The following is a 27,164-nucleotide window of genomic DNA, read 5'->3' as shown; positions in this document are numbered from 1 at the left end:
AAAATATGCCTACGAGTCATCGATTTTACATAACATTAATGTGGAGATCAGACAAGAGAAATCTTCTCTTTTATGAAACATACAGTATACTCTGTTATTTGGGCAAAGGAAATAATGTAACGCCATCTAATTTAGAATTCGAAACTCCCCAGAAACTTTCCGATGACCAAAATTTGTGAATCCAGGGAGGCGGACACTCAAAATAGTACAGAATTATATGAATACATTTCCCCACATATATTCTGTATTATTTTTAGAAGTTATCTAGCTCTTAACTGAAGCCTTATTCAGTGAAATTATTGAACAGCGCCTTTAAAATGACTGGAATTCTAACATGACCTTCTTAAATCTTAAAACATAAATTTACCAACAAGTAAATCAAACTTGTCCTGACAGTTTTGAAGCAACTTACCTCAAACTCTTCCCAGAATCCTTGCTTGGGCTTCTCAGAGTTGTCTGCTACTTTGTTGAGCTCTCGTACCCGGTTCTCAATGTTGGCCGCGTTAATCCTCGTAGCATTGAAGGGCTGCCATTGTCAAGAAGGGACAGAGGAGGAGAAAAACATTCAAAATTCGCAGAGCAGTGGTACACCAATAACATTTTCATGGGGTTTGGATTAAATGGCTGGAAACAGGATTAAAATCTCTTCCGAACCTGTTTGAGGTGCACTACGATGCCGCTCTTCTCCACCATGGGGTTCTTCTTGTAGTGGTCCACCAGGTCGGCCAGCGTGTCGAACCTCTCGCCACCGCCCACGTCGTACTTGCCATCCTGCTGGAGACAAACACAGTCAGCCGTGTCTTTTGGCTAAACTACAGTTACAGCTATAGATAATCTGTTTGGTAGCTCCATTACAAAACCTGTGGAGTTCCAAAACTACAACAAATGGATCAGGAATCACTTAAAAAACAGATATGGTAAACTCTGTATGGGTTTTATCACAGCACCTATCCTGAGGCAGGGTTGAACTCGATGGGTCTGGGCTCTATTAACTGGCCTTGCTTGAATTACTAAAGGACTTATCGATATAGGTTTGTGTACATTTCGAGTGGCCTGACCAGAGTCTGACCTCACCTGGTAGTGGATCATGACGTGGGTGACCTTGGTCTTGCGGTCCAGGTTCTCGTGTTTTTCTTCATTGGTGAGGACCGAGAGGACGAAGTCGCCCGGTTTACTCTGGCTCTCCCGGACCAGGAAGCTGCCGGCCTTGCCCTTGTCCGTGAGCATTTTCTCTGCGTCGCGCCCGGAAAGATGCCCATGGTACCACCTGGAGTGAGAAGGCAAAAACAATGTTCACTGAAAAGCTGAAAACTTGAATTACTGAACATGTAGTCCTAGACCAAATAATTTGGAGGACGACGATATACGATTAGTGGCAATTCCTTCAAAAAGTGAAAATGAAAATCAGTGAATTCATATCAATAGATGTTAAGGGCTAAAAACACTTCCCTTACATTTCAAAACAAAGTCCTCTTACACCTGATGTGAAATGTTATGGACCTGGAGGCATCTCATAGTTGGAACTTTTGTCTGTGGCATTAGTAGTTATCACAGTAGAAATTCAAAATACAAGAAATCTCTTGGTTAATATGTTAGTTATCAACAGTAGTTTGTAATTTGCTTATTAACTGCTAGTCACTTGGACACTGCTTAGTAATTACGAAAATATTTTTTAGTAATATTAAGTAATATTTAAGTACTAAGTAAGTACTAAGATATTACTAGATATTACTTAGTAGTCACTATATAATGCTTGATATTACCTAGTAATTACTATTATGTTACCATGTCATTGCTTAGTATTTCTTTCATTCAAGCAGTATTTAAAGCTGCAATATGCAACTTTTTTCACATTAAAATAACAATAAATGGGTCATATGGCTAGCAGTGAGCTGGTTGTGGCTATCAAGGTGAGACGCAGGTCAGGTTAGTCACAGCAACAACAACAATGGAGGAAAGCAGGCAGAAAAGAAAGAACAGCGAAGCTAAACATGCAGCAGACAGGATTCAGAAACCTGGTGAACATTAACATTGTGGTTTTTATTTCAGATTGGCTGTTCTGCCTCTTAAACGCCTGGATGCCGGCTCACTCAGCCTCAGGCTAGATGATGTTTCAAGACAGCTCATCAAGACCAGTGACAAATGTTGGGGAGTGAACTTGACCAACTGAGTGGGAGGAGGGCGGGACTAAAAATACACTGTTGCATATCGTAGCTTTAAGTGTAATGTGTGTATACATATACGTATATATATATATATATATATATACATACAACATAGGCTTAGACTCCCACTCAGCAAGAAGCGTGTTGATCAAGTTGCTGCAGCCTCACTCGGCGGCTGATGCTGTTAAAATGAAAAACCTACACGTCTGTGTGTTTTTTCCTGTGTGTGGTGAGCAAACGTGTGTAGGAGGCTCTGACAAGACACCTATGTTACATGGAAAAACCACATACACCAAAACCATAGATCACAAGTTGTTCTTGGACCTAAATAGGAACTGAGGTATTCGAGTCGCAAATGTGCAGATGTGCAGAGAGAGAGAGAAAGAGAGAGAGAAAGAGAGAGAAAGAGATACACAACCGGCTCAGCATGAGATGCTACCACACACAGATGCAGTTGAAACGTGACGATTTTTAACAAAGGATGAAAGCAGCATGGGCCTGTGGGTGTTTTAATGAGTGCCTTCCAATGCATCCCTGTTTGTGTGTGTGTGTGTGTGTGTGTGTGTGTGTGTGTGTGTGTGTGTGTGTGTGTGTGTGTGTGTGTGTGTGTACGCGCGTGCATTCTTGGCATCATACGCCAGCAGCTCCATTCTCGCTTGTTTGAGCAGGTGTGTAGGTGTAGGACGGCGTGTATGGCTATGTCCGACCTGTGTATACTGTCTGGAAGGATGTTAGTGCAGAGCTAATTGGTGTGCATAAACAAAAGGAGCAGCACCACCCACCAAGTTTGTTTGAAGATGCATTTGGGAGTATGCCACTGTTTACGTATGCATGCAGCTACGAAGTGTGTTTGACTTGAATGTGTGGGCGTGCGTGGGTACAGGAGTATGCATCGGCCCTATGTATGTATAAACATGACTGTGTGTGTACGTTTGTGTGTGTGTTTGGGGGGCGAGGGGCGGGGGGTGAGGTTGCATGTGTGGCAGTGTGTGCATGTAAGCAAGTACATGTGCAGCTTTAGATGTGTGTTCTAGGGTTCGACCAATATTGGTTGCTGGAGGCTGATGCTAATACCAATATGTTTGGAGTGAAGCTGTCAATAACCGATTGCTTTTTTTGGTGCCGATATTCAATATTATTAAATTTGATCATTTTCATGCCCTCAAAAAAATCAAAAAAATTACAAAGATTCTATGTTTTGCCCAGAATTTTATTTTTTTTCAGGGTGGAAAATGCCTCTGAAACAACATTTAGACCATCATGGGACACTAAAACTCTCCATTGAAAGCCACACTAATTAAGTTCTTAGGTTTGTGAGTGAGGCAGGTTTCATTGGAGCTTTTACAAACTGCCAGGCCCAAAACTGCATACAAATAAAGATAATAACAGTAAATATATATTCACTAGCTGTGGTCAGGGAGAAAGCTCTATCATATCAGAGGTGGACGAAGTGCAACATGTCAGTCTAATCGTAGTGTTCATATATATTTTTGTATATCTGCATGTATCCCTCTCCATAGTGCATCTGAACCTGTGTGCAGATGTGTGCAGATGTGTTTGAGTGCACGTGTGGGACGTCGCCGTGCGTCTGCACCTCTCGGAGGTGGGGTCCTTGCAGTTGAGCGGGTACTTGAGCTCGATGACATGGCCGTTCCTCTCACGCAGCATGTCGTGTTGCTCGGTGTAATACTGCACCAGCTCGGCCAGCGTGGCGAACTTCTCGCCTCCGTACAGGTCATAGTAGTCGCCCGAGTTCTGGATCTTAATGTGGGTCACCTCATCGTTCCTCCTGAGCGGGGGAAAAGCACACGGAGTGAATTCAGCAGGGGTGGAAAGACTGCTTTAAAGCATTCTGCTCCAGTAGATGTAATGTTACTTTGCTGATGTTTTACTATATTCAAGTAGAAGTAAAAGTACTGGTGTGAAAATCTACTTGAGCAAAAGTAACAAGTAACTTGTTTAAAATGTAGCCTACTCAGAGTAAAAGTTACTGAGTTACTTTTAGAAAAGAGAATGTTGTTAGATGTGATTTTTATCCATGCAATAGAGGACTGAGTTCAAACTAGATTCTTTTAATTGGAAAAATGACAAATGACAAAATAAAGTGCACAAGCAAAAGTAAAGCCACATGACTCTTCTCTTCTCGGCTGACTGACTGTCAATTTGCATTGCTGATGGAGAGAAACAAAATGTGCACTCTGCAATGGATGTGATTTAAAATGCAGCTAAGCAATATTGCAGCAAAAATGTACTTAAATAGAAGTAAAATGACCAAGTCCAAAAAGTACAAGTACACAAAAAAACTACTCATTCAGCCAGTCAGTCAGTCTATCATTGATCCTGCATTTAAACAGAGGCAGACTGAGAGTGAGCACTTATTTTTCTGTTGTTCGCTTGCGGGTCTGCAGGAATAGCGGTGCTGAAAACACACACACACACACACACACACACAGACAAACGCACACACAAAAACACCCACACGTAAGCTCATACATGCTCACACACACAGGAGAGCGCGCCCATACACACTTTAATACACGTTGGCGCCCACACACAAGTGCACACACTGCATGCAAATGTCCAGCTTGGCAAGTCATTTAATCTCATATTGAGTCCTCAAACACTATTTTTCTTAAAATAAATTACAAATGAAATCCAATGCAGATTAATTTAACAATCCGGTTTATTCTGACTGGTTTCAAGATACTGACACTTGTTTCTAGAAAACATAAAATGACTCTTCTGGCAACACTGGAGTATGAACTGCCTTGTAAACACAAACATACTGAAGCAAAATAAAACGGCTTTGACCTTTTGTGATTATGCCAGCATTGGTATGATAAAAAAAAAAGCCACAAGGTATTACAGGAAGGAAACAAAATGCAAGAAGAAAAGCTACAATGCCTCCGTGATGTAACGACTGCTCATCCATTTTAGCACACGCTGCGTGTTTGCCGCCTAAAAACAAGAGAAAGACAATCCCCTCGCCCGGGATGCTCGTCTTTTTAATACTCTTTTGATCTCGCATTTAGTGTATTTGGAGGAAGGGTTTTATCACGTTTGCAGAACAGTGGGATGGAAATGTGTGCGGCTGCGGCGCTGCGAGAGAGATAAGCCAGAAAACATTTGCTATCACTTTTGCATATTCAAAGTCCTCTGGGTGGTTTGAATAGGTACGCACAAACGTGAACACACACACACACACACACACACACACACACACACACACACACACACGTGTAGCCTTCCACACTATAAGATGTTATCTGCCTGGAAACAAGTCGAGCTGCGAGATTTACTTAGGTTTTTTTCCATTTTCCATCGCCTGTGAAATCGTCTGACATGTTTCTTCAGCAAAACATATTTAGCGCGACTACAACCACACACTGTCAGAGATCACATGGCGCTCACTCAGGCAGGCAGTAGTATCTGATCTGCTGGCTGATAGTACAATATGCTCCCTCTCTCTCTGCAAACTGATTATCAGCTAATGGTCATATCAAGTGGCACGAATCCCATTTCCCTCCATCACTTTTCTTGCCGTCCTCATGAAATTCCCATCCCCATTTTTTTCTGACTTTCTACCCATCCTCCCACTCAGCATAAATCTGAACTCTCCCTTCTTCCTTGCATTTGTCTGTCCGGCCGTCCATCCATCTCTCCCCTATCTCCCTCTCCCGCCGTTAACCTCTCTCCCAGTGTTTCCTGGTAATTGCCTTATGGCTCTATTAGTGGCGGTTGGCAGGGTGCCACCGGGCTGTGGCCCTGCTATAGGCCCCTCCCCGACTCTCAGGCCGAGGCCCCTTTTCTCCTCTCCGAGTTTAACACCATTAACTCTCCGGAATGAGCCAAACGCACCCAATTAGATTTTCAATCACTTCCCCCACTCTCCCTCTCTCAGACATTGATAACGTTTATGGATTTACTGCAACATAGCAGTTTTCCTTGCAGGAAGAATATTATGAAGCTGGTCTGGTCCTGTTTTACAGATGCAGAGGTCAGACAGACTAATATCAGTTCCTAACATACAGCAACGGAGAAAAAATGTCTTGACAGGATCCCAACAGTGTTGCTGAGGTATAAATCAGGAACCAATCAGCTTGCAGTGCCTAATTATGCACTCTTTTTCCATGTCTATTTCCTACTTTTTCATGAGTATCAAAACCACAATTAGAAAAAACTTTTGATAGCTTGTAAAACTTGATTCTCTATCATACTGCAATGTAATGCACTTAAAATTAATATTTAGTCAGTACTGACAACTACTGATTCTGACTTCATTTACAGAATTAACGATTTGGTTTGGAGGCATGATACATCTGCAAATTGTTGCTGAAATTAAGACAATGTGATATTTCACTGCATTCGTTGTCAATGTGGAAGCTTCTGGCTACTGTTTAGTTTTTTGTGCTGTTCTGCTGTTCATTCGCTCAGGAACCGGTGTGAGGTGATCTGATGTATTTCATCTGTCAGAACATACAGTACATGTGACTTTATACTGTCAAACTACTGCAATTCACTTACATGATGTGAGGAAATCCTATGTGAATCATCACTCATTAAAATTTACTCACCACAAATAACTATGAGTGTAAAGCAACCTACCTTCTAGCTAGCTTAGGGTAGTGGTTCTATATAGATCTATAATGAAAAATGAAAAAAGGTCAATCAGAATAAAGAGACTAGTGAGGTTTTTAAAAAGTTCCTTTGATACTATTGGTATGGGACATTTAATTAATTCTTGAAAGCACCATAAAGGGTCTATGTAGAACAATTTGACCATCAGACAACCTTTCTAAAAGAGATCTTTACAGCGCCAAAAAGGGTTCTGTTATGATACATGTACTAAATAGAACCCTTTCTTGTTAAGAATACATTGAATGCTGTAGGTTTAATGGTATGCCAGTATCCTGCTTTACTGGAGAAACAGATGAGATGGACGACACAGAGCTGTGTTACTGCATGGAGCCTGAGCCCTTCTGACTCGAGGACGGCCTGCCTGATGTATTATTCCTTTAATTTCATCTCGGGAGCAAGACAAGTTCATCATCGATTTTGCCGTAATCCGGTGCGGCTTGGCAGAACCAGCTGAGCAGAAGCGCACACACACACACACATAATAACGTCATGAAGTCCTTCACAACGCCTCCTCACTCGGTTTCCTGCTGCAGCTCAACAGCCACAGCAGCAGATCGATCAGATCTGAAGTGCAGAATTATGTGTTTAAAGATTGCAATTCTTACATTCAACTTGACCAGGTGAAACTACCATTCAGCAATCACAGCCAGAGCGCTGAATCCTGCAAAAATAGTGAGTTTTAGCAACTACAGTACTTGAAAGAGTAAGGCCACAACAACTAATCAATACACTGATAAGATGGAAGTGCAGAAATGAGGGGAACTGGGAATTATAGTGCTTAAAAATGCACACAAGGTATATAAATATGCATGTGCAAAACTCAAAGTCTGGCATGTTTTGTTCCTTGGCAGAAAGTCTAATTTATTCTTCCTTGCTTTTCCCTGAAGCTCATTCTAGCAATGTTTTTCACTCTTATAAACACCGCTGAGAAATCCCTTTCGCCTTATCCGGTCCACTTATCAAAAATGAGGCTGATCAACATTTGACCTCCATGTCAATTCCCCTTATGCATCTTAATCAATTGTGGAAACCTATAAATAGCCCCGGCCGCAGTGGAAACGTATCTAAGTGAACCCGGGCTAGCATTACATAATACAGAGGCTAGGGGGGGGAAAAAATCCATCTGCTCTCCATGGTAATAATCTCTGCAAAATTCTCTCTTTAGATTCCCCTTAAAAAATTCCTCCTCGGGGTCTTCGGAGTATAAAAGAGCATGAAAAATGATCAGAGAAACTTGACCGGACTCTTCTCCTTACGGAATTGGACTTGGTTGTAAATTATGGCCAAACTTTCCCCGACTTCAAACTTTTTCTCAAAACTCAGAAATGATTACGTTCTCGAAACCCTCAAAAAGCTCTCATTATCGTCTCAGGAGTTTAGCCTTCAGACACTTTTTTTTTTTTTTTTGAGCGGCGGCTCCGTCCCGACTCCTCCCTCTTCTTCTGTTCACCTCCCCGGACCGGGAAAGGAGGGAGGTGGGGGGGGGCGAGGGGGGGGAGATAAGAGGAGGAGGAAAGGCAGGGAGAAGAAGATAAGACAGAAAGAGAGAGAGACAACAGAGTCCCTCAGCGTCCATTACAGTCTGAACAGCGAGACTGACTGTCCCACTCATAATGGCCTCGGTAAGAAGAAACCTGGCAAATGACTGGCTAATTACCCTCTCCTCTGCTCTGATAAGGCATACTGTGTGTGTGTGTGTGTGTGTGTGTGTGTGCGTGTGTGTGTGTGAAGACAGCGAGTGAGAGAACGTTGGGTGAAAGAACCCACTATGAGCGTGAAACACACACTCTATCAGCTCAGATAGCTTGCGTAGATATAATAGCATTGAAGTCATTATCTTCCATAGATAATGTAATCTTCCTCTACATTGTTTTTACACTTGCTAGACTTTTCCAGACTTACTTTTGCACCGATGAAGCCTACTGCAGATGTAATGTGTTGGTTATTAATATTAAAGTCACAAGTCAATTTTTGATGGTGTCTTACTTCTGTGACTGTGCAGAATTCTGTTTATTTCTGAGACACAAATCTTTTTAGCGATGGCATTGGCTTGCTAGAATGTAAACAACAATTTAAAAATGGCATTACAAAGTGCAGATAATATAATTTGGATGGAGATCTTTGTGATGGGCAAGCGTCTCATTTGTGATTACTACAGCAGAATAAAATGGAGCTAATATCGTGATTCATTTTTCTGCCCCACAATACGTATTGTCACATTTTTGCATTGCGATATATTGAATTTCGATATATTGTCCCATCCCTACTAGCAAGGTGAAAACTCATTTTTCTTTAAAGCTTTGCAGATTTTTCTCCAAGAGCAGCAGCATTTTTTAAAACTCCCTCATACTTTCTTTTGCACAGTACATCCAGTACAAATCACTGGCCGATGGTCAAAAAGCCACCTGTTGGCATAATGTATTATTGAAGCTGCAATCACATAATTCGCCTTCATTTTCTAGACCAATTTTTGCCCAGTCCAACCGGCACAAATCACTAGCCAGTGGTGAAAAAGATCTGACAGCCAAGTTACTATGAACTCCCCTCCTCCTTCCTCCTGGTTCAAAGTTACCCATCTTCTCTAGCAGGTGGCGAGGCTCTGCATGCTGGTCAATTGACCTCAATGTGTGTGTGTGTGTGTGTGTGTTTACGTGTGTGTGTGTGGTGTGTGTGTTTAAGTCTGTCAAGACCACAGACTGTGGCTAAACCTTACCCCACCAAGCCTCCTGTGGTGTGTCTGATTTATGACACTCTGCTACCTGACATGCACCACACACACACACACACACACACACACACACACACACACACACACACACACACACACACAGTACACACACACGCACACCACAGGCAGCAAAGGTCAAAGCCTTAACATGTGTCCCCCAGTCTTAACATTATTTAAAAGCTACTGGCTGACTAACTACCCTGTTTCCCTTTCCTCTCTGTCTCTGTCTCTCTTTCACTCTCTCTCTCTCTCTCACACACACACACACACACACACACACACACACACACACACACACACACACACACAGCCTCTCCCTGCCCATGTGGCCATGCCAACTACAGCCAAAGAGTGGCGGGATAACAAATGCGTTTGGGCTCTTTTCCAGGCGCTTGGCCGACTGATGAGCCTCTTAAAAGCTTCCGTTGCCAAGGAAGAGCCACTCTGAAACTGTCTCTCTTTCTCTATCTCAGTTTGCCTCTCCCTCTCCCTCTCTCTGCAATCACCACAGGATGTAGCGCTGAGTCGTATTTACCAGAAATATCACATTTCTTTTCCGCAAAATCACCAGCCCACAAGAGACCACGCACCAGATGTGCCTGCCAAACAAGTTCACGGTTTCCTCAAAGGGTTAGTCTGCTATAGGGTTAGACCAATATATATGTATATCGGTTTGCCAATATATGGATTGATATTGATCAATACTACACTGGTTGTCTATAGGAAGACCTTAATTGATTCTAAGGAGACATTTTGATTCCACTCAGGTAGACATGATTGTTTTATTATATTATTCTTCTTCATCATCCCATTTTTTCACTGGAGTGTTTTAGTGTCCCCTGGGAACACTGAAGAATATTTACCTCAATATATCATTCCCAAATTAATTTTCAGTTTCAATCCAAAATTATTAGTGTTGCTATGGGCTTTAAAAACCCATTAGCAGTCAAAACCAAGATTGATGTGGGCAAATTCATTTGGGAATGTTACCAAACGGCCCGTTCTCAATCTGTTCTCCAACACATTCCTAGAAACTCCCACATTGAACATGCGTGTCAGAACTCCTACTCCGTGTAAATGCCGTCCCTTCACCCGCAGGTGAAACGTCACTTGGTCATTCTATGCTCACAGAAACATTGTAAGGGCACCAAGGCTGTGACCTTTGCACTCCTGACTTTTGATTGCTTTTAATTTTCGGTGATCTAGGAAATGAAGCTCATTATAATCTTGCACTCGTTGTAAATCACTGGATAAGAGTGGTAGCTAAATGTCTAAAATGTAAATGTCACACCGACGGCGAATGGCAAAAACAACAGGGAGAGGAAATGGAGAGACCTACCTGACGGAGAGGGTGAAATCCCCCGGGTTGCTCTTGCTGGGCCGGGCCAGGAAACTGCCGTGGACGCCCCGGGTCAACAGGAGCTGCTCTGCCTCGATGCCGGTGATGTTGGGGTGGAACCACCTAAGCAGCCACGGGAACGAGGGGGCAAAAGAAAGACGTTACGTGAGAGGAAAATTTCTGAAATAGTTGCCTTAAAGGAATACATCAAGTTTTTGGGAGATTGCATGTTGGTCAACAAGTGATGACAATATACTGTATGTGTTCCCGGTAGATAACACTTCAGCATACAGGAGTACATGAGTGATAGTAGCCTATGCCATAATCCAAAGTAAAAAGACTGACATTTTGGTAATAAAAAAGCTGTTAGTGGCTTTTGTTATATGTCATGTAGATTCATAAATAGCATCAAGTCAATACAGCTGATGTAACTACGGTTTATTTTTGAAACTATTTCAAGTGAGAGTGATTTTTATCTGTAGGCTACACCGTCTCTCATCACCCACCACCTTCACTTCCTGTGGAAAAAAAAACAAGTCGCACTCCTAGACAGTGGTCCCTAGTTCAAAACAGTACATTGTTTAAATTATATTTAATGTAAATGTCACCATTCTCCTACATAAAACTGCCAGGCATAGCCGAGCATGGTTTAAAAATACCTTTTAGCATTAGCTCTCTTTTGAGATAGAGAGATGAGATTGAGTGATGCCTACCATCACTCAACATAGTGTGTGCTAAAGTGTTAGCATGAAGCCTCCTATCACTCAACATAGTGTGTGCTAAAGTGTTAGCATGAAGCCTCCTATCACTCAACATAGTGTGCGCTAAAGTGTTAGCATGAAGCCTCCTATCACTCAACATAGTGTGCGCTAAAGTGTTAGCATGAAGCCTCCTATCACTCAACATAGTGTGCGCTAAAGTGTTAGCATGAAGCCTCCTATCACTCAACATAGTGTGCGCTAAAGTGTTAGCATGAAGCCTCCTATCACTCAACATAGTGTATGCTAATGTGTTAGCATGCAACCTACTATCACTCCACATAGCCTAACTGTTAGCATGGATCACTGGAATCAATGATCTACTGGGGACACATGGATGATTTTGTCAGTTTCACACCCCACGTTTTACTGCATTGATTTTGGTCAAAGGTGTTAACAATCACAACAGACTATCAGTCATATTGCATTTACCTAGAAGACAAAAACATGAAAAACTTTTTTTTTTGCTGGTTTTGCTAGTTAAAGATAAGTTAAATGTTTGTTTTGGGGTTTTTTTAAATGCTAGTTTTTCATATTAAAACATTTGATCAGATATAGCAGCCCTTAGAAAACCTCCCTTTAGAACAGTGAACTGTTGATAGTATGTAAATTGCTTTAATGGCTTGTAAATGATCTTGTGATACTTTGCAAATGACCTTGTTATACCGCAGTTGAGATGACAGGTTAAAACTGTGGTGGTTCTACTATTAAAAGCACATTTTATGCCAGGAGATTAGGGTTCACGTGCATAAACTACTATCAGTGCTCTTATTCTTAAAAGAATTGCACGGTCTCCTGTATTTGTGACTGCATTGTTTACAGCTATAATATGATCTGTAATCTTGATTTTTGTAGTGAGCTTCTATTAGTGCACTACTTTTCCATCAAAGTAAAAAAGCACCACGGATTTGTATCCTGCAGTATCAACAGTGAACAAATACAAACTGTTTGTCTTGCATTTTGCAAGGGAAGGAAACTAAGGTTTACAGTACTTCAAACCCACGGCTAATAATGACTTGTTGCTTCCTCTGTTGCACAACACTGTGCAGGCAAATATTTATCCTATCCACTTCTCAGTCAGGTGTTGACCCATTAACTGGCAAGTGTTTGACACTGACATTTATCCAAACCACACCATATTGATCATCCACTAACAGTAACAAGCCATAAACCAAACAGAAGGACAAACGGTGGCTCATTGAGCTGTCAAACATCCATATAGATCTTGTGAAATTCCCACAAAGGCTGCCTTCATCGGGCATGAGGCTGTAGCATTGAAAAAAAAAAAGTAATATATTTTAATAGCGTTTAATGGCGAATAAACTGCACCGGTGTGGAAGAAGCGGGGAGTGTGTAACGCAGTAATGTCACAGTGAATGTCTGTCTGTCAGCTGTGTGGAATTAGAGCTCATATTTAAGCAGGGATCATTGGGTTAAACCTCCCTAACTACTGTGTGGCCTCCCTGGCTAATCCAACGCACCATTAGCCGCCCTGGGCCCTGTTTATGCGTCGAGGCGGGAGGGCTTGGCAAAATTGACATGGAACTGCAGACATGTACAGTAAGTGTTGTGTTTGTCAGTAGCGACGCAGGAAAAAAGCAGCGCAAATTACTCTAAACGCTGTGTGTAATGGGTCAGGGTCACAGGATCCAAAACATGCTTTGCAGAAGAGAATGGCTGCAGCTGAAATTGGAATTGCTTTAACAGGTCACAGATGGAGGCGATGAAGCAATTTACATTTTAGGTGGCACTTCAGCCAAAACATCTACTCACGGCTGGCATGCAGCAGGCAAAGCCAGTTGTCTACCCACTTTCCCTCAACCTGCCTCGTCTACCGCTGCTTCAGCTGGCGATTTCCTACATTTCCCAGAATGCCTTTTGACAACCCGAGAACCTGAGTTCAGAGTACCTGAAGTTGTATGTGTATGTGGAGAGAGCAATAGTGATAGTGATAGCATTGTAAGAGCAAGAGAGACAGTTTTTCCAGTCGTAAAAAAGTGAATGTTAGTGCAAAATGCCGGCTCTAGAAGAAAGAAGCCTCGCTCTTTGATTCTGAGAGACAAAACCTGATATTTACTATTGATGTTTTAGATCGCTGAAACATTTTCTGCTACCAAGCTCCATTGTAACTACTGGAAATGTCTCGATGTGATGTCATGTTGTCTACATTTGGCCAGTTATCCACTGGAATAAGAAAAACACACATCCAAACAACAAATTGGGCCCAGAAATGCAAGGTACAACAGCTGTTTTTAACAGTATCAAAAGTGTTTTAGGGTGGATTTTTTTTTTCCCTCTAGCAAATAACCTTAGAGGATAATGATCACTGAAAGCACTCACTGCCACACAAAAACATTTAGTTTAGTATCTTATAATTGAATTAAAGAAAATCGTGCTCTTTCACCTCTACCTGTACACTAAGAGCCCACAGCATTTGCAGGCATGGAATTGCTTTACTATTTTTCCTTCCTTTCTTCCTAGTAACAAAGATGTATATGGATGACTTTCTCCCCTGACTTGCTCCTCAAAGACGTGACAAACAAATAATTGTCAGATTGATCAATTAATTGAAAAAATAGTCACCAGTTGCCAATTACTAAAATAATCATTAGTTGCAGCCCTACGACTTTGGCTAAAAAAAAAATAAAAAGAGGAATGCTGGTAAATGTCAATGATTCAAGAAGAGGGGGAAAACAGATTGTTTTGACACTGACAAATAGACTGAATGAGTCACGGAGCGAGTGCGTTTCCCCAACCCGAGCCGTAGCCTTTCACCGCCGCCACCGACACATTACAAAGGCTTATTATTGATCAATATAGCCCAGATGAGAGCAGGCAGCGAGCGGCACAACAAGAGCGCCTTTATCAAACTCATGCAGAGAAGATAATATCTGAAAGATTTAACAGCGGGGGGGGGGGGGGGGGGGGGGGGATTTAGCTGTTTCTGTTTTTGTACACTGTCTGACACAAACCCATGACACCAAGATAAAAATAAGACTCGTGTCAGCTCAGAAGATCCAGTGTCATTTCAGAGTGGAGAATACTGCTGCGACGGTTTGAATCCCAGCTCACGCTATGCGACACTTTCATATTTAAATATGAAAAAGTAAATGTATTAAAAACTAAATGGATGGTAAAATATTTACATTTGCACTTTAATTACTACTTTCTAACAGCGATTTCTAGGTCTGACATTTCTTATTGTCATCTTTTGGGGATTCCATTTGTCTGAACAACTGAGGAATTCCAATCAAATGAACTCACAGTAACCCGTACTACGACTAGGTTGAATAGCAAATACCACAAATGGCTTTTAGAGAGCTAAACATAAATGTCAGACATGTAGGCTACGTTGTCGGAGGAGCAGCAGTTGTCATCGTCGCGCGGGCGGTGATGATGATGATGAATCAGAGTGACACTGACAGCTTGTCATTCACAAAGCGGCCTGACGGGACTCGATTATGACAAAGAGAGGAAGCGCGACGGGAGGGGAAGAAGAGACAGATGGAGCGAGAGACGGAGAGATAGAGACAGAGAGAATGAGGTGATGGTAGCGTGTGGTAGGGTTTGAACAATATGGGTTTTTGATATTTTTTGCATTGTAGCTGTTTCCCCCTCGAGTTTCATTCTTGTCAGGGTGAAAAAACCCCTGAGGCAGCATTTAGACCATCATGGGACACTGAAAATCTCCATTGAACGTCATACTGATTAAGTTTTTTTAGGTTTAGCAGCTCTTTCAGGCAGGGTGAGGCAGGTTTCACTGCAGGTTTTACAGACTGTTGAGTAAAATCCTCCCACACCACACTGGAATGACTTCTCTGATATAAACAAAGTAATCCTAAAAACATATTCATGCGTATCTGATCAAAACACCACATTAGAATTAAGGTTAGAGCGATATATTGACCATATTGAGGAACCTCCATCCATGGAGGTGAAGCACATGACTGGCCGATATCCAATATTTAACAAAAGGCCAGTATCAGCATGATATAACGGCTGATACTGTATATCCGTCCGGGCCTAGTGTGTGTGGGGAGTGTTGGCCGGTGAAAAACGAGAGCCGGCCCAGAAGGCCCCGGGTCAGCGAGCGACAGACAGACCAGACATCTGGCCCAGATTGCAACCCACCCGCCTCACCCCCTTCTCCGCCCCGGTTGTGTGTGTGTGTGTGTGGGGGGGGGGGCAAACACCGATCCGCAAGTGCTTTCTCTCATTCCACGGCCCGAGGGAGCAGATTATGGGAGGAACTTTTGCAAAACGGCAAATTGTAACCGATTACGACCAGCATTCACCAGGGGATTAGTCACAAATACATGTAAAGGGGAAGGGGGAAGGGGGGGTGGATTGGATCAGGGGAAAAAAAAAAAAGTCTGGAAGTCTGGCATGGAGATTGGGGCGAAGGGGGTGGGGGGTGGGGACAGATCACTTGTAGACAGAGAGGAAATTTTTCAAAGAGAGAGACGGGTGAGTGTATTATCCACGACACCCAAAGTTAATCCTTAGGAGGATAGACTGATGTCTCCTTGCAGCACCTCGTCCCTTGATAGTAACAAGGAGAATTAAAGTTACAACCGCATTCCATGCAACATTGGCTGCTAGAGATCCATTTCTCTCTGTTAATGTGACATGTATATTTACCTACAGCACTAACACCAAATCTATAATAATTATTGTATCATTTTTACTGCATGGTTAGCAGGTCTGTGGGAGTTACAGTCCGTGAAGAGTCTGATGAATTATTTTGCATAGTCTACAATGTAGAATTTTTTTTTTTCTTTTTTCTTGTAAATCAGGTGTCTTCCGTCTAAACTGTGAAAATAAACTATGTTCCATTTGTGACTCTCCCTTTCAGCAAAATGCAAGCGAAACTGACCATCACATTTAGGCCTAAACACGAAAGACCCTTTGACTGGTGTTGTGTGTCAGCTGGTGGACAGATTACTCATGGTATTGTTTTTAATCTTACACAGTTTCATAGGGAAAAACAAAAAACAGCAGGGGGAAAAAAAATGCCTTATGTCACTAATCCATATACAATCCCGCACCGCAGCGCTGCTGTCGCTCACGTCAAATTTTCAAACAATGGAGACGGGATCGGACTCACACACACACACACACACACACACACACACACACACACACACACACACACAACTGAACCATCTTACAGCCTTCTTAACGACTAGAGGGTAATGCTGACTCCACTCACACCCTGGTCCCACCTTGTAACCAAACATCCCCAAGTACCCACCTTTACACCAACACACACACAAAGATGCAGACACACATACGCACATATCCACATGCGCTCCCAAGTTCACCTGCTATCCATAAGCACCGGATTCTACTACAGCTATGCGTTTCATGAAGCACTATAGACATTATATCAAAAGAAGAAAAAGTGCAGGGGTAGTTTGATAGCGGGAAATCGGCTGAGTGGGATAGTTTCTGCCCTACCTCACCATTCTGGTCGAAGCCTGCCACAGCCCCCTGCTTCAGTAGCCTCAGAGCTTAGTAATCCAGCACTGGGCACTGACACACAAGGAAGGATGGAGGGAGGGAGGGAGGGAGATATAGGGACGTAGAGAGAGTGCTTGTAAAAGTGTTACTGGGTTAGATGGAGAGAGAGAGAGAGAGAGAGAGAGAGTGGGGGAAGGAGAGCGAGCGAGCTTAATCTGGGATTTGGATGAGCGTGAGCAGGCCTGATACCAGCACCCGTCGGTGCAATCAGCCGCCTCACTAACCCTCAACCCCCCCCCCCCCCCCCCCCCCGCCGCCCCCAACCCCAACCCCCTCCTCCTCGTCCACCTCGCTCCTTTCCCCCCACTCAGACGAACGGGACGGGCGCCCACCCTCTCCTCTCCTCTTCCTCAGAAGAGGTCGGTGGCCATCCGATGGCAGCGTTCCCGGGCCTTCCCCGCTCTATGATCCTAACGCTGGCGGGGGCTTTCTTTCGGGCCGACGTGCCAGGTCCGCCGAGAGCGGCGAGGTCCCCGCTGTCTTGTCGGCAGGCTAAGCGCAACAGCTGTGTTGCCAGTGCCTGGAGATTACACCTAATCATGCATGGGGTAGTTACACTGGATAATAGTTAGCCCTCGCCAAAGCTAACCCCCCCCCCCCCCCCCCCCACTGCAATACAGCCAATTCAGCAGTGTGCCATTAAGCCATTATTTGTGGCTGCTCGGAGGAGGGGCGGGGTGGGGTAGGGGAGTGCTTTGCTGAATGCTTTTCCAGTTGTCGATGAGGTAGAAAATAATAGCAGAAGACAAGAAAGCGCCGCAGCAGCCGCCTATCGTGTTCTCGCTCGTCGTGACCTTACCATAGCTCCTGGGTTTTTGCAGCTTTTTGCAGGTATAATTAGATTGCACTTTGATGCACTTTTTTTTTTTAGGCCTGCTTTTACTTGAACTGTGGTCTGAGCTATTCCTGTTTTAAATATTCTTTTCATTTGCTCTTTTGTATTTTCTTCTTTTTTCTTCTTTTTATTGATCGTGTTATTGCTCATTGCTCACATTTGAATTTCCCTTGTAAAGCACTTTGTAACACTATTTAATAAGTGCTCTATAAATAAAGGTTATATATTATTGTTAAAGCTACTTTGTGTTTCCATAGTAACTACACACCTATAGATTCACTCACAAAAAAAATCAAAGAGTTCAAGCTATTTTTGTACTCTACCCATACTCAGTGCACAGTCCTACTACCACAACTACAACTACCAGGTCAAACCAGGAAACCACAAGACTTTCCCCACAAGGTGTCTTGTCACCTTGCAGCGCTGTGGCCAGACATGAAACCACAAGGCCAGCTTCTTTAATGCCCCCGAGGGCCCTTCCCCCCACTCTAATGCTGCATTCACATTGTGGCAGCAGACGACAAATCGAATGTTCAGTGTTTTCAATATGGAGACGATGGTAAACTCTGCCAAAGCTGTCATCAAGTGCCTTCTACCGGGCCTGCAGAAACAGCAACAAAAGCTGAATTTTCACAACTTTTGCCTTCTACTACAGTGGTGAAGACAAACTGGATGTTGGAGTCCGTGAGAAAGAGAGCCAGATTTCAGTTTGGGCTGGCTACTCCAATTTAGTCCCAGTTCCAAATTGCCTAATTCATCAGATTTTTATAAGACACCACACTAACGATTCCTCTTATCAATTATTAAGAATGTTGAACAGCTGGATGTGTCTCCAGTAGCTGCACCACAACCTTCTTGACCCTTTCGGTGTGCCGTCAATCGCAGACAATGACACAATTTGACGCCGGGGGTGTCACATACGTACCATACTCACCCTCATGTCAGTCAAAACCAGGGTCAAAACACTGGTGAAGTTTGTAAGTCCATATAACACAAGTCTAGTGTCGAGTTGGCTAGCGCAGCTCTGTGGCAGCCTTCTCCAAAACAACAGAAGTTGCTGGAGACTGTTTCTTTGGAGTTCCAAATATGCCAAAAAAAAAGGGCCATAGAATTCTTCCAAACAGCTCGTGCAGCATAATCCAAGTGTTCTGAAGCCAAACGATTGAACTGTTGGTCTAAAAGTCCAATATTTCCCTCATTATCTCCTAGATTTGCCACACTTATTCTGCGCTGCACCAGCTGTCACTACAGTAGGAAGCAGATGCTGCCTTCATGTGCTGTTGGAAATATTGTAACTAATGGTAGAGCGTGTTTGAACGACCCAATAAAGTGGTAAATACATTGGGAAATATTTTGTTTTTGTTCAGTGATGTTGACCTCCAATTACTTGCATTTTTTTTCACTTCTTCTTGTATTTTGTTCTCTCAAATAAGGCCTTATGCCAAATGTGCCTTAGCCATTTTGAAAAGACAAAAGTAACTCTACACAGCAATGTTGGTCTTGAGTAATAAAACAAAGTTAACTACACAAAAGCTGCATGTAGTCTTTTACCCCTTAAAATGTATACTGCAGGAATCGATAAGGGAGTTGATTAAGAATCGGATTGATAAGAATCAAAAATGGCACCGGAATCTGTAAAATCCTAACAATACCCAGGCCTACCCATCAGCCTAAATCACACCTTATTTACCTAAATGAAAGTCTGGTGTTGAGTACGCAGTTGGAAATCTTCTCCCCCCACAGGAAGTGATGAATTGAAACTTCAGAGTGAAAGACAAACTGTCTCCTAGAACAGAAGTCAGCAGTGCTCCGTCCAGAGAAAGCTGGACTTTCTTTTTCGTCTCTTTGGTTTCCTTTGGTATGAAGCATCACAGACCGGCCTGGTTGGTAAATATGAGCGTGCTGTGGGCAGTTTAATGATGTCAGATCAAAATCACTTTACTAATATCACACAATGCCGACTGGTATGCATAAGGTTTGTGGTCAACCTTTCTCCAGACCGTGTTCAGTCGACCACGAAGACCCCGTTTCTGAACTGGTTCACTTTGGAGCGCCAGGATCAGCTCTCTCAGACCTTTCATGCATATTGACACAATGCATGTCTGCGTCAGCTACATAGACACAACATATTGACAGCTAGAGGGAAGTGAGTGACTTTTTGATCGTTTTTAACGGGCAAAATACTTCCTCAGTAAAGTCCAAATATTCTGTTTGATGCCTAGTTTAATTTTGGTCATGATTCCAACGCTGCCCTTTTCCCACAAGACAGATCAAACCAAGACCTTTTTGTGATTACAGAACTCCTTTTTGCCCAAAATGTCACTTATGCAATCCTGGCTCCAAGGCCTCTCAATGAGATTTGCAGCGAAACTATTATTATGTGATCGAGCTGTCTGTGTTGTGCAAGTCCAGGACAAAATGTGTTTGCCCTTTCTCTTTCTGCGTGTGTTGCTCCGCTTAATGATTAACTTTTATGTCCACGCTTGGCCATCACTCACCAAGAAGTGCTTGTGGAAACAGAATTGGGGAAACGGGCACCAGTAACACGGAAAGTGTTGAACTGCTCATTTGCGTACGAATGTTTAGACAAGCGTCATATTGAACGGAATTGCCTCACAGCCACAGTAAATATGATGCATGCAACACAAGTACTGTAGGCGTGGGTTCAATTATCATCTGGGAAAGTCTAATATAGACGGCAATATTTCCAGTGTAATTAAGTGTTGATTTTATTTCAATTATTTTGAGTTGACTGGAGAGTTGTTTGTCCACTCATAGAGCTGATATGGCTCTGCAGCGGCTGCAAAACTATCGAAAAGTGTTAAATTAACTCTGATGGGTGTAGACATATAAACACTGGCATAGTGCTGATTTTTACACTCTCTGAGTTAAAGGACTAGTGACTTTTGAAGAGTTTGGCCCACTCGTCACTTTACCCAATATGTGACAAGAGGATTGGCACCAAAATCATCTCTGTGTCTCTGGTAGATAGCTCTGTCCGGTGCGCAATGCTAACACTTTTGCATACAGTATGTTAAGTAATTGTAGGCAACTCGCATTATCCTAAAAGTGAGAATATGAGAACTTGGTGTTGGTTGGTTAATTTTCAAACCTGGCAGGCTTGTTTGGGGGATTGGTAAAATAGAAAAAGGATTTGACAAAAAGAACACACTGTCAGTGGCAGAAGATCTCTCTTCCTGCGAGACGTTGAGCCTAACTTGTTTTGTTTACACAGGAAGTGAGAGAAGTTAGCCAGACCGCTAAAGGTTTGCACTGTTGATTTGTAACAGACTTCACTAATGATGAAGACTGAGATTTTGTTTTCAGAAGTTAGGAATACCAACTTTGGAGTACTAAAAGGTCTATCTTCATACTTTATATATACTTCATACTTATGCTAGTCGCCTGCCATTACTTAACATAGTGTATGCTAAAGCATTAGCATAGAGCTATCTACCGAAACACAGAGACGATTTTGGTACCAATCCTTTCATCAGGCATTAGGTGACCAGTGGGCCAAACTCCCATAAAGTCAGTGTAGTCTCAGTCAATTTTGAGAAGAATGTATCCCAAAGTGCTTCAATTCCCTAAAAGTGAAAAAAAAAAAATGAACAGCATGCCCTTCCTCTACAGGCAAATCCATATTCTCTCCCTACCCCCCACCTCCCCTCCCTCTCCCCTCTCCCACCAGCAGAACATGACTGCAGGAGCAGGAGTGACTCAGGACTTTCCAAGAATAGGATTCCCTTTGACAACCACCAGGCGCCCCACTTCCCTGTATCTGGCCTGGGGCGGCGAGCGGGAGAGAGAGACAAAACAGACAGAGAGAGAGAGAGAGAAAGAGACAGACAGAGAGAGAGAGAGAGAGAGAGAGAGAGAGAGAGAGAGAGAGAGAGAGGGAGCTTTCAAATAGCCTGGTTTTATCTGACGAGACGTAGACACGGAGGGATCGAACAAAACTAAAAAGTACAGACTGCGGGAGAGACAGAGGCAGCTGGGAGCTGCAGGTTAGGCCTCGGGCGGGCGGAGGGGAAACAGAGGCCCCGCGTGCATCCAGCCGCCGCTCTATCCTCTTACATAATGTCTCAAGTTCAATACAGCCCCAGCTATTTAAAGCGCTGCCGTCTAGGCCCGCTGACAAAAAGGTGATATACTTAGTAGCCACAGCGCAGCATTAAAGCCCCTGCTAGGGCTATATCAGTCGCAGACAAGCCCCGGGGTGTGGATTTTGGTAATGTTGCGGGTATTTTTAGCCCGGCTGATGATCCAGGGTATTTACATGAGGTGCAAAGCCCACACACACCCACCACTGGATGCTTTACATCTCTGTGTCGCGCCAGGCAGCCAGCTTATTAGAATTAGTTGAGGCAAACTCCGCACACTTTCACGTAACTTCGTACACTCGTAGTTCCATTCTGTCCCAAGAGGTTGGCTAACTAATCTGCCAGATTGCTAGTGCCGATACGGCACACGGGTCAAAAGCTTTCAGGGTCGTTTGTCAATCCTTTTAACATGCATGAGCAACTTCTAGCACAGGCGATCCACAGTTTGGTGACTTCTGTAGTTACATGGAATAAACACGGCTTTAACTTGGCCGGCACAGTGCAGAACGGGCTTCATGCCTGTGACATTAATGGTTAATAACTAACTACTGTGTTTTGTCGAAGAAACAACCATGTGTCTAGCTTTTTTTGGTGTATTCTGCAACAACAGATTACTAAACAATCTACTCAAAAGAGTATTCACCACTTTGACCTATTGCACATTTTGTTTTTCTATAAAAGTTATTTCAAAATTGAGTTTATTTTGAGTTTTTTATCTGACTTTATCTGACTTTACCTGGAAGCATAAGATTCAAATAATGAAACAATCCCTTTCTTAAATGCCACGCTGGCAAAAATGTGTTTAACATAAAACGTTAAATGTTTTTCACTCAAACATTCCCTATATTATATTTGGAACTTTTGAACAATGTTAAATAAAAAATTATGTTGTTTTTTTTTGCAAGCAAGACAAGTCCCTTCAATGAAATGGATTTTAGGGTATATGGGGTATAGCACGGTATAGAATACGTGGTTCAATTATGCATTATGTCCAGTCCCTAAGGATCCAAGCAAAATATAACTCATCTTATTATTAAAGAGAAAATATTGTGCTGTTTCAGTGAGTTTTTCCCTGCCTGATTTTACGATGCAAAATGATGGAGAACATGAAGTAGTCTGACTGCAGCCCATGTTTCATGCCTAAGCCATATCAACCTTTGAACTGATAGATGTTAGTTAGCGCCTACTATCCACTTATTAATTTAGAAGAGAAAAGATATTCCAGGGCTGGTCAATGAACAACACAGTGGAAAATCAGTAAACTAACTTGAAAACCTCACTGACCTTTTACATTTGGGTTTAAAAAGACAAGTGGGGACACACTCAGCCCAGAGAAAAAGATCACGCAACAGAATAATTTGAGGTGAACTACCTCTTTCTGCGTCTTATTTCCTATTGTGCATCGGCATCCATATATCTCCAAAGAGAAGTTGAATGGTAAATATTAGTCAGTGGGCAGCCACCTAGTTCCGCTTCTTCCAGCTTACTCATTTCACCAGTCAAAGCTAGTGAGACAATAGCACTGTTTCCTAAATCATATTCAAATGACCGCGACTTTGTGCTTCAATATTCGAGTCAGTTTTCTACGGTCTAGACCCGGTAACTGCCGTGCTTAGAATGTGTGACAGTGGGAGGTCAAACACAATAGTGAAATCATTAGCTTGGAATGAAAGGTTTCTATCTGTCTGGGTGGAGTGCTTTTCTGAGAAATTGAGCACGTACTTTCCATCTTTTTTTTTTTTTTTTATATATTTAACCCTCCCTTAACACCCATTTTTTAAAACATAACACCACACACGCATAAAGTAACATCATGAATCATGAATACGTGGATAACTCAATTTTGATTAAAAAACAGCACATAGACCCTTATAATTCCAAGCTCACAAAATGCGATACTGTGTTTGGAGGTGATTAAAATCACAAACACCCCCAGTGGAAATGGGGGTCACACACACCCCCCTCCCCTCCCCTTTAATCCATTTCTTAAGGCTCTACTTTGCCTCCGTCGTTCTTGTCGGAATAAAAAAAATCAATAAATTGCAAAACATGTATCTGGAAAAACACTAACAGTTGGTCCAAAGCACTCCTGGAAATTTTGGCAGCGCTATCTTATTCCTCCACATGGGCTGTTGTTTTCCTGTCGGCTTATTGAGCAAAACTGACTCACTGTTCTCAGCTGGTCAAATGAGTTTCAGTGACAGACGAGGTCTGTTCCATAAACAAAAGGGGGCCAGAGGTGGTTTCCAATAGTGGAAAAGTTGTAACACCATACAAAATGAACTGGCAAAATAATAACGCAGCAGTAACTCAGCTAATTCTGCATCGTTAGCATTACATGGAACTTATTACAATGTTTAAATATATTTCTACTTTAACTGTGATAGTACAATGCATGAGTAGTACAAACATTTAAGCGTATTTAAGTACCTTTAAGTACCTTTTTCACTACACTGTCACCAATCTTCACTGTTAAGACAATAATGGAAAAATAGGTGGAAAACTCTAACATTCCCCTATAGTACCATAAGTTAAAATCCCTTCTAAGTGATTATATCAGCAGTGGGAGATGTGTCTGTCAGACCAAGATGGCACCTATTGTGTTGGAAGTGTTGCTCCCCTGCGGTATTTCAGCTCAGGAAGTACAGCATGAGCCACAGAGCAACAGTCTGACACGTCTGAGCCGGCGACAAAAGATGGAAACCGGCAGCGATGAAACGACTTCTCTCTCCGCTATCTCTGATCTCAGCCTGGTGCTTTATTGTTTCCCAACTCCCTTTGATGCACCGGGGCCTAAGCCGTATCCAGCCAGATTCAGCGGTGAAAAACTGCTATTTTTGCCAACTAACATGGCCGGATTTCAACAGCCTTTGTTCTGTGGGAGGAGAAATAAATGCCTTTGTGTTCTGTGAGAGTGGATTGGATTGCTAAACTCGGCGGAGCGGCCCTTTAACCCACCGTCACCGCACGCCACTTTACCTGCAAAAAGCATACAGGACACAACATTCTCCTGTCCGACACCATGTGATAGGCTGCATCTCCTATCTTTTCCACCCATATAGAGGTAGGCTACTTGTATCAACTACAAACTCTTGGTTTGCCGACAGGGCAGTTTCTGAGCCTGGGGACGGGCCTGCTGCTGGAGTCAACATTTGGGAGGTCACCTTGCACACAAATCTGTACCAATTATTTAAAAACAGACTACTTTTAGTTATGAGGCAAGCATTAAGAAGGCAGAGAGGTGTATCCCCATCTTTAGGATCTAGGTTAGGACCTAGTTTATCTTATGAACAAACCATTTCTCCTGACATCTATCAAACACATCAAGCTTAAGGTCTATATACAGCAGGTAATAGTGGACTATCAACCACATGCTTGCAAACACCCAGACTGGGCTATAGAGGATGTAACCTGGCATTAAAAGCACCAATAATGTACTAAGAATCCATTTCAAATCAATACTAGATGGGCCTAGCCATTAATGTTGATGGTGTACAACCACCTGTAGCTCTGGACTGCTAACAGCTTAACCTGGTCAGTGTTTCAGGGAAGTCTACAAATCATTTATGGGCCACATGGACGTGCATGCAGTTATAGGAAAAGTTATAGACGGCACATTTATGATTAACACACTTCTCACTAAAGCGAAGCAGTCTGGGTAAAGCAGGAAAACATGCAAAAATCCCTGTAATATTCCTAAAGGGACTTTAAGTATATAAATTGTACTTCATTCTGTTCTTATTGACTTTACAGTATTTTTTCAAAACTCCTCTGGTATCACTGTAATACTTCTCTATTGTTATGATAATATAGTGTGTCTGTGGTACTCAGCAGTGAGTTTACTGGGACCTCGTCATACTTCTTCTATGGTATCACAATGATATTCCTATAATAATCTTATAGGGACTTAAGGGGGGACTAGTTTTTCTGGGATATCGCTATAGAATGGTTCTAAAATGTATTACAGGATTACAATAGTACTCTTTTGTGAGGGCTCGGGTTGACAGGAAGCTTTAAGCCAATTTCCTGCACTGTGCACAGAGAGAGAGAGAGACACAAAGAGAGAGTGTGGGGGCAGAAAGAGACAAATGTCCATAGGTACAGAGTATAGGAGGCTATAGACTTGAGGATAAAAAACGTGTTTGATGTGTGGAAATCTCCAGGAAGTGTAGGAGGCTGTGTGCATATGAAATAGACCAGTGCTGACTTGCAACTCAGCAATAAATCACACCACACATCAGCATATGAGCACAGAATGCAAATGAATGGAAGACATGCAATGTGAAGGAATATGGAGGAGGAATATGAAGCAAAATGGAGAATTCCACTGTTATTTCACTCTGTAGCAGCTAGCACAATTTAAGCGTATTTAAGTTTTGTTGTTTTTTTTATCATAGCTTTCACTGTCCCCCCACTGTTGTTACCGCCATACTTTAAGCATAGTCAGTTATATAACTCCGTGTCAAGTCATATCTAACGATACATTTTTCAAATGGGGTTCCTCGAGACAAACTGTGTTTCAAATAGCGGGAGTCTGTGGTCTAACGTGTATCTGTATGCTGATATGAAAAAGTTTAGGAGTCCCTGTCGCAGCACAGAGCGCTTGCTGGCAGCCTTAATACATTCTAGCCTGCACAATATCTCTGACCCGCTGGTACAGAGGCTGAAATATTACTGGGTGATTAATGGGAGTTTAAAAAGCAAGGCCGACCTACCTGCGAGATGTCATAGCAGTCTTTGAAAGCTGTCAAGTTTCCTCAAACGAGCAGGGAAAGTTCAATTAAACGGTAAACCTTCCCCCCCTGCTAGCTCTGCCGTGTCGCTGTGAAGAGTGAGAGCTCTGTTGAACCAGCGGGTCAAGCCGGACGCAATAAAACACGCGGTTTCCGGTAGTTGCTTTCAAAATAAAACACAAATATTTGCAGTAATACAAAGTGAACAAAATTATATTAGACTATAAGGAGGAATCCCTAGCAGGTGGCTTTGTTGTGTTACAGCCATCAAGCGTTACTATTTATCCTATTTATATTCTATTTTTCTTTGCTGCATTCTATTAATATTTGCTGCCACAATGT

At 42.7% G+C, this 27,164-nt stretch overlaps 1 protein-coding gene across 4 annotated transcripts in view; it reads right to left on the bottom strand.

The window, feature by feature from the left end:
- ptpn11b (protein tyrosine phosphatase non-receptor type 11b) overlaps positions 1 to 26,913 on the bottom strand; it is a 37,350-nt gene extending 10,437 nt beyond the window's left edge. For 2 of the 4 annotated variants that reach the window (XM_071917972.2, XM_071917969.2), the window contains exons 1-6: positions 26,805 to 26,913; positions 10,871 to 10,993; positions 3,760 to 3,954; positions 1,075 to 1,267; positions 655 to 774; positions 413 to 526 (exon numbers count right to left, since the gene is read on the bottom strand). In XM_071917972.2, coding sequence (XP_071774073.1) covers positions 413 to 526; positions 655 to 774; positions 1,075 to 1,267; positions 3,760 to 3,954; positions 10,871 to 10,993; positions 26,805 to 26,818 — 759 coding nt within the window. In that variant the 5' untranslated portion in view covers positions 26,819 to 26,913. The remainder of the gene's footprint in view (positions 1 to 412; positions 527 to 654; positions 775 to 1,074; positions 1,268 to 3,759; positions 3,955 to 10,870; positions 10,994 to 26,804) is intronic. The other 2 variants (XM_071917973.2, XM_071917970.2) reach the window with 1 other exon arrangement.
- Between the last annotated feature and the right edge of the window lie 251 nt (positions 26,914 to 27,164).

This window comes from Centroberyx gerrardi, chromosome 14 (genome assembly GCF_048128805.1).
Source record: "Centroberyx gerrardi isolate f3 chromosome 14, fCenGer3.hap1.cur.20231027, whole genome shotgun sequence".
NCBI classification, from domain to species: Eukaryota; Metazoa; Chordata; class Actinopteri; order Beryciformes; family Berycidae; genus Centroberyx; species Centroberyx gerrardi.
Note: the sequence above shows the minus strand (reverse complement) of the source record. Positions and strands in the feature narration are given on the sequence as shown.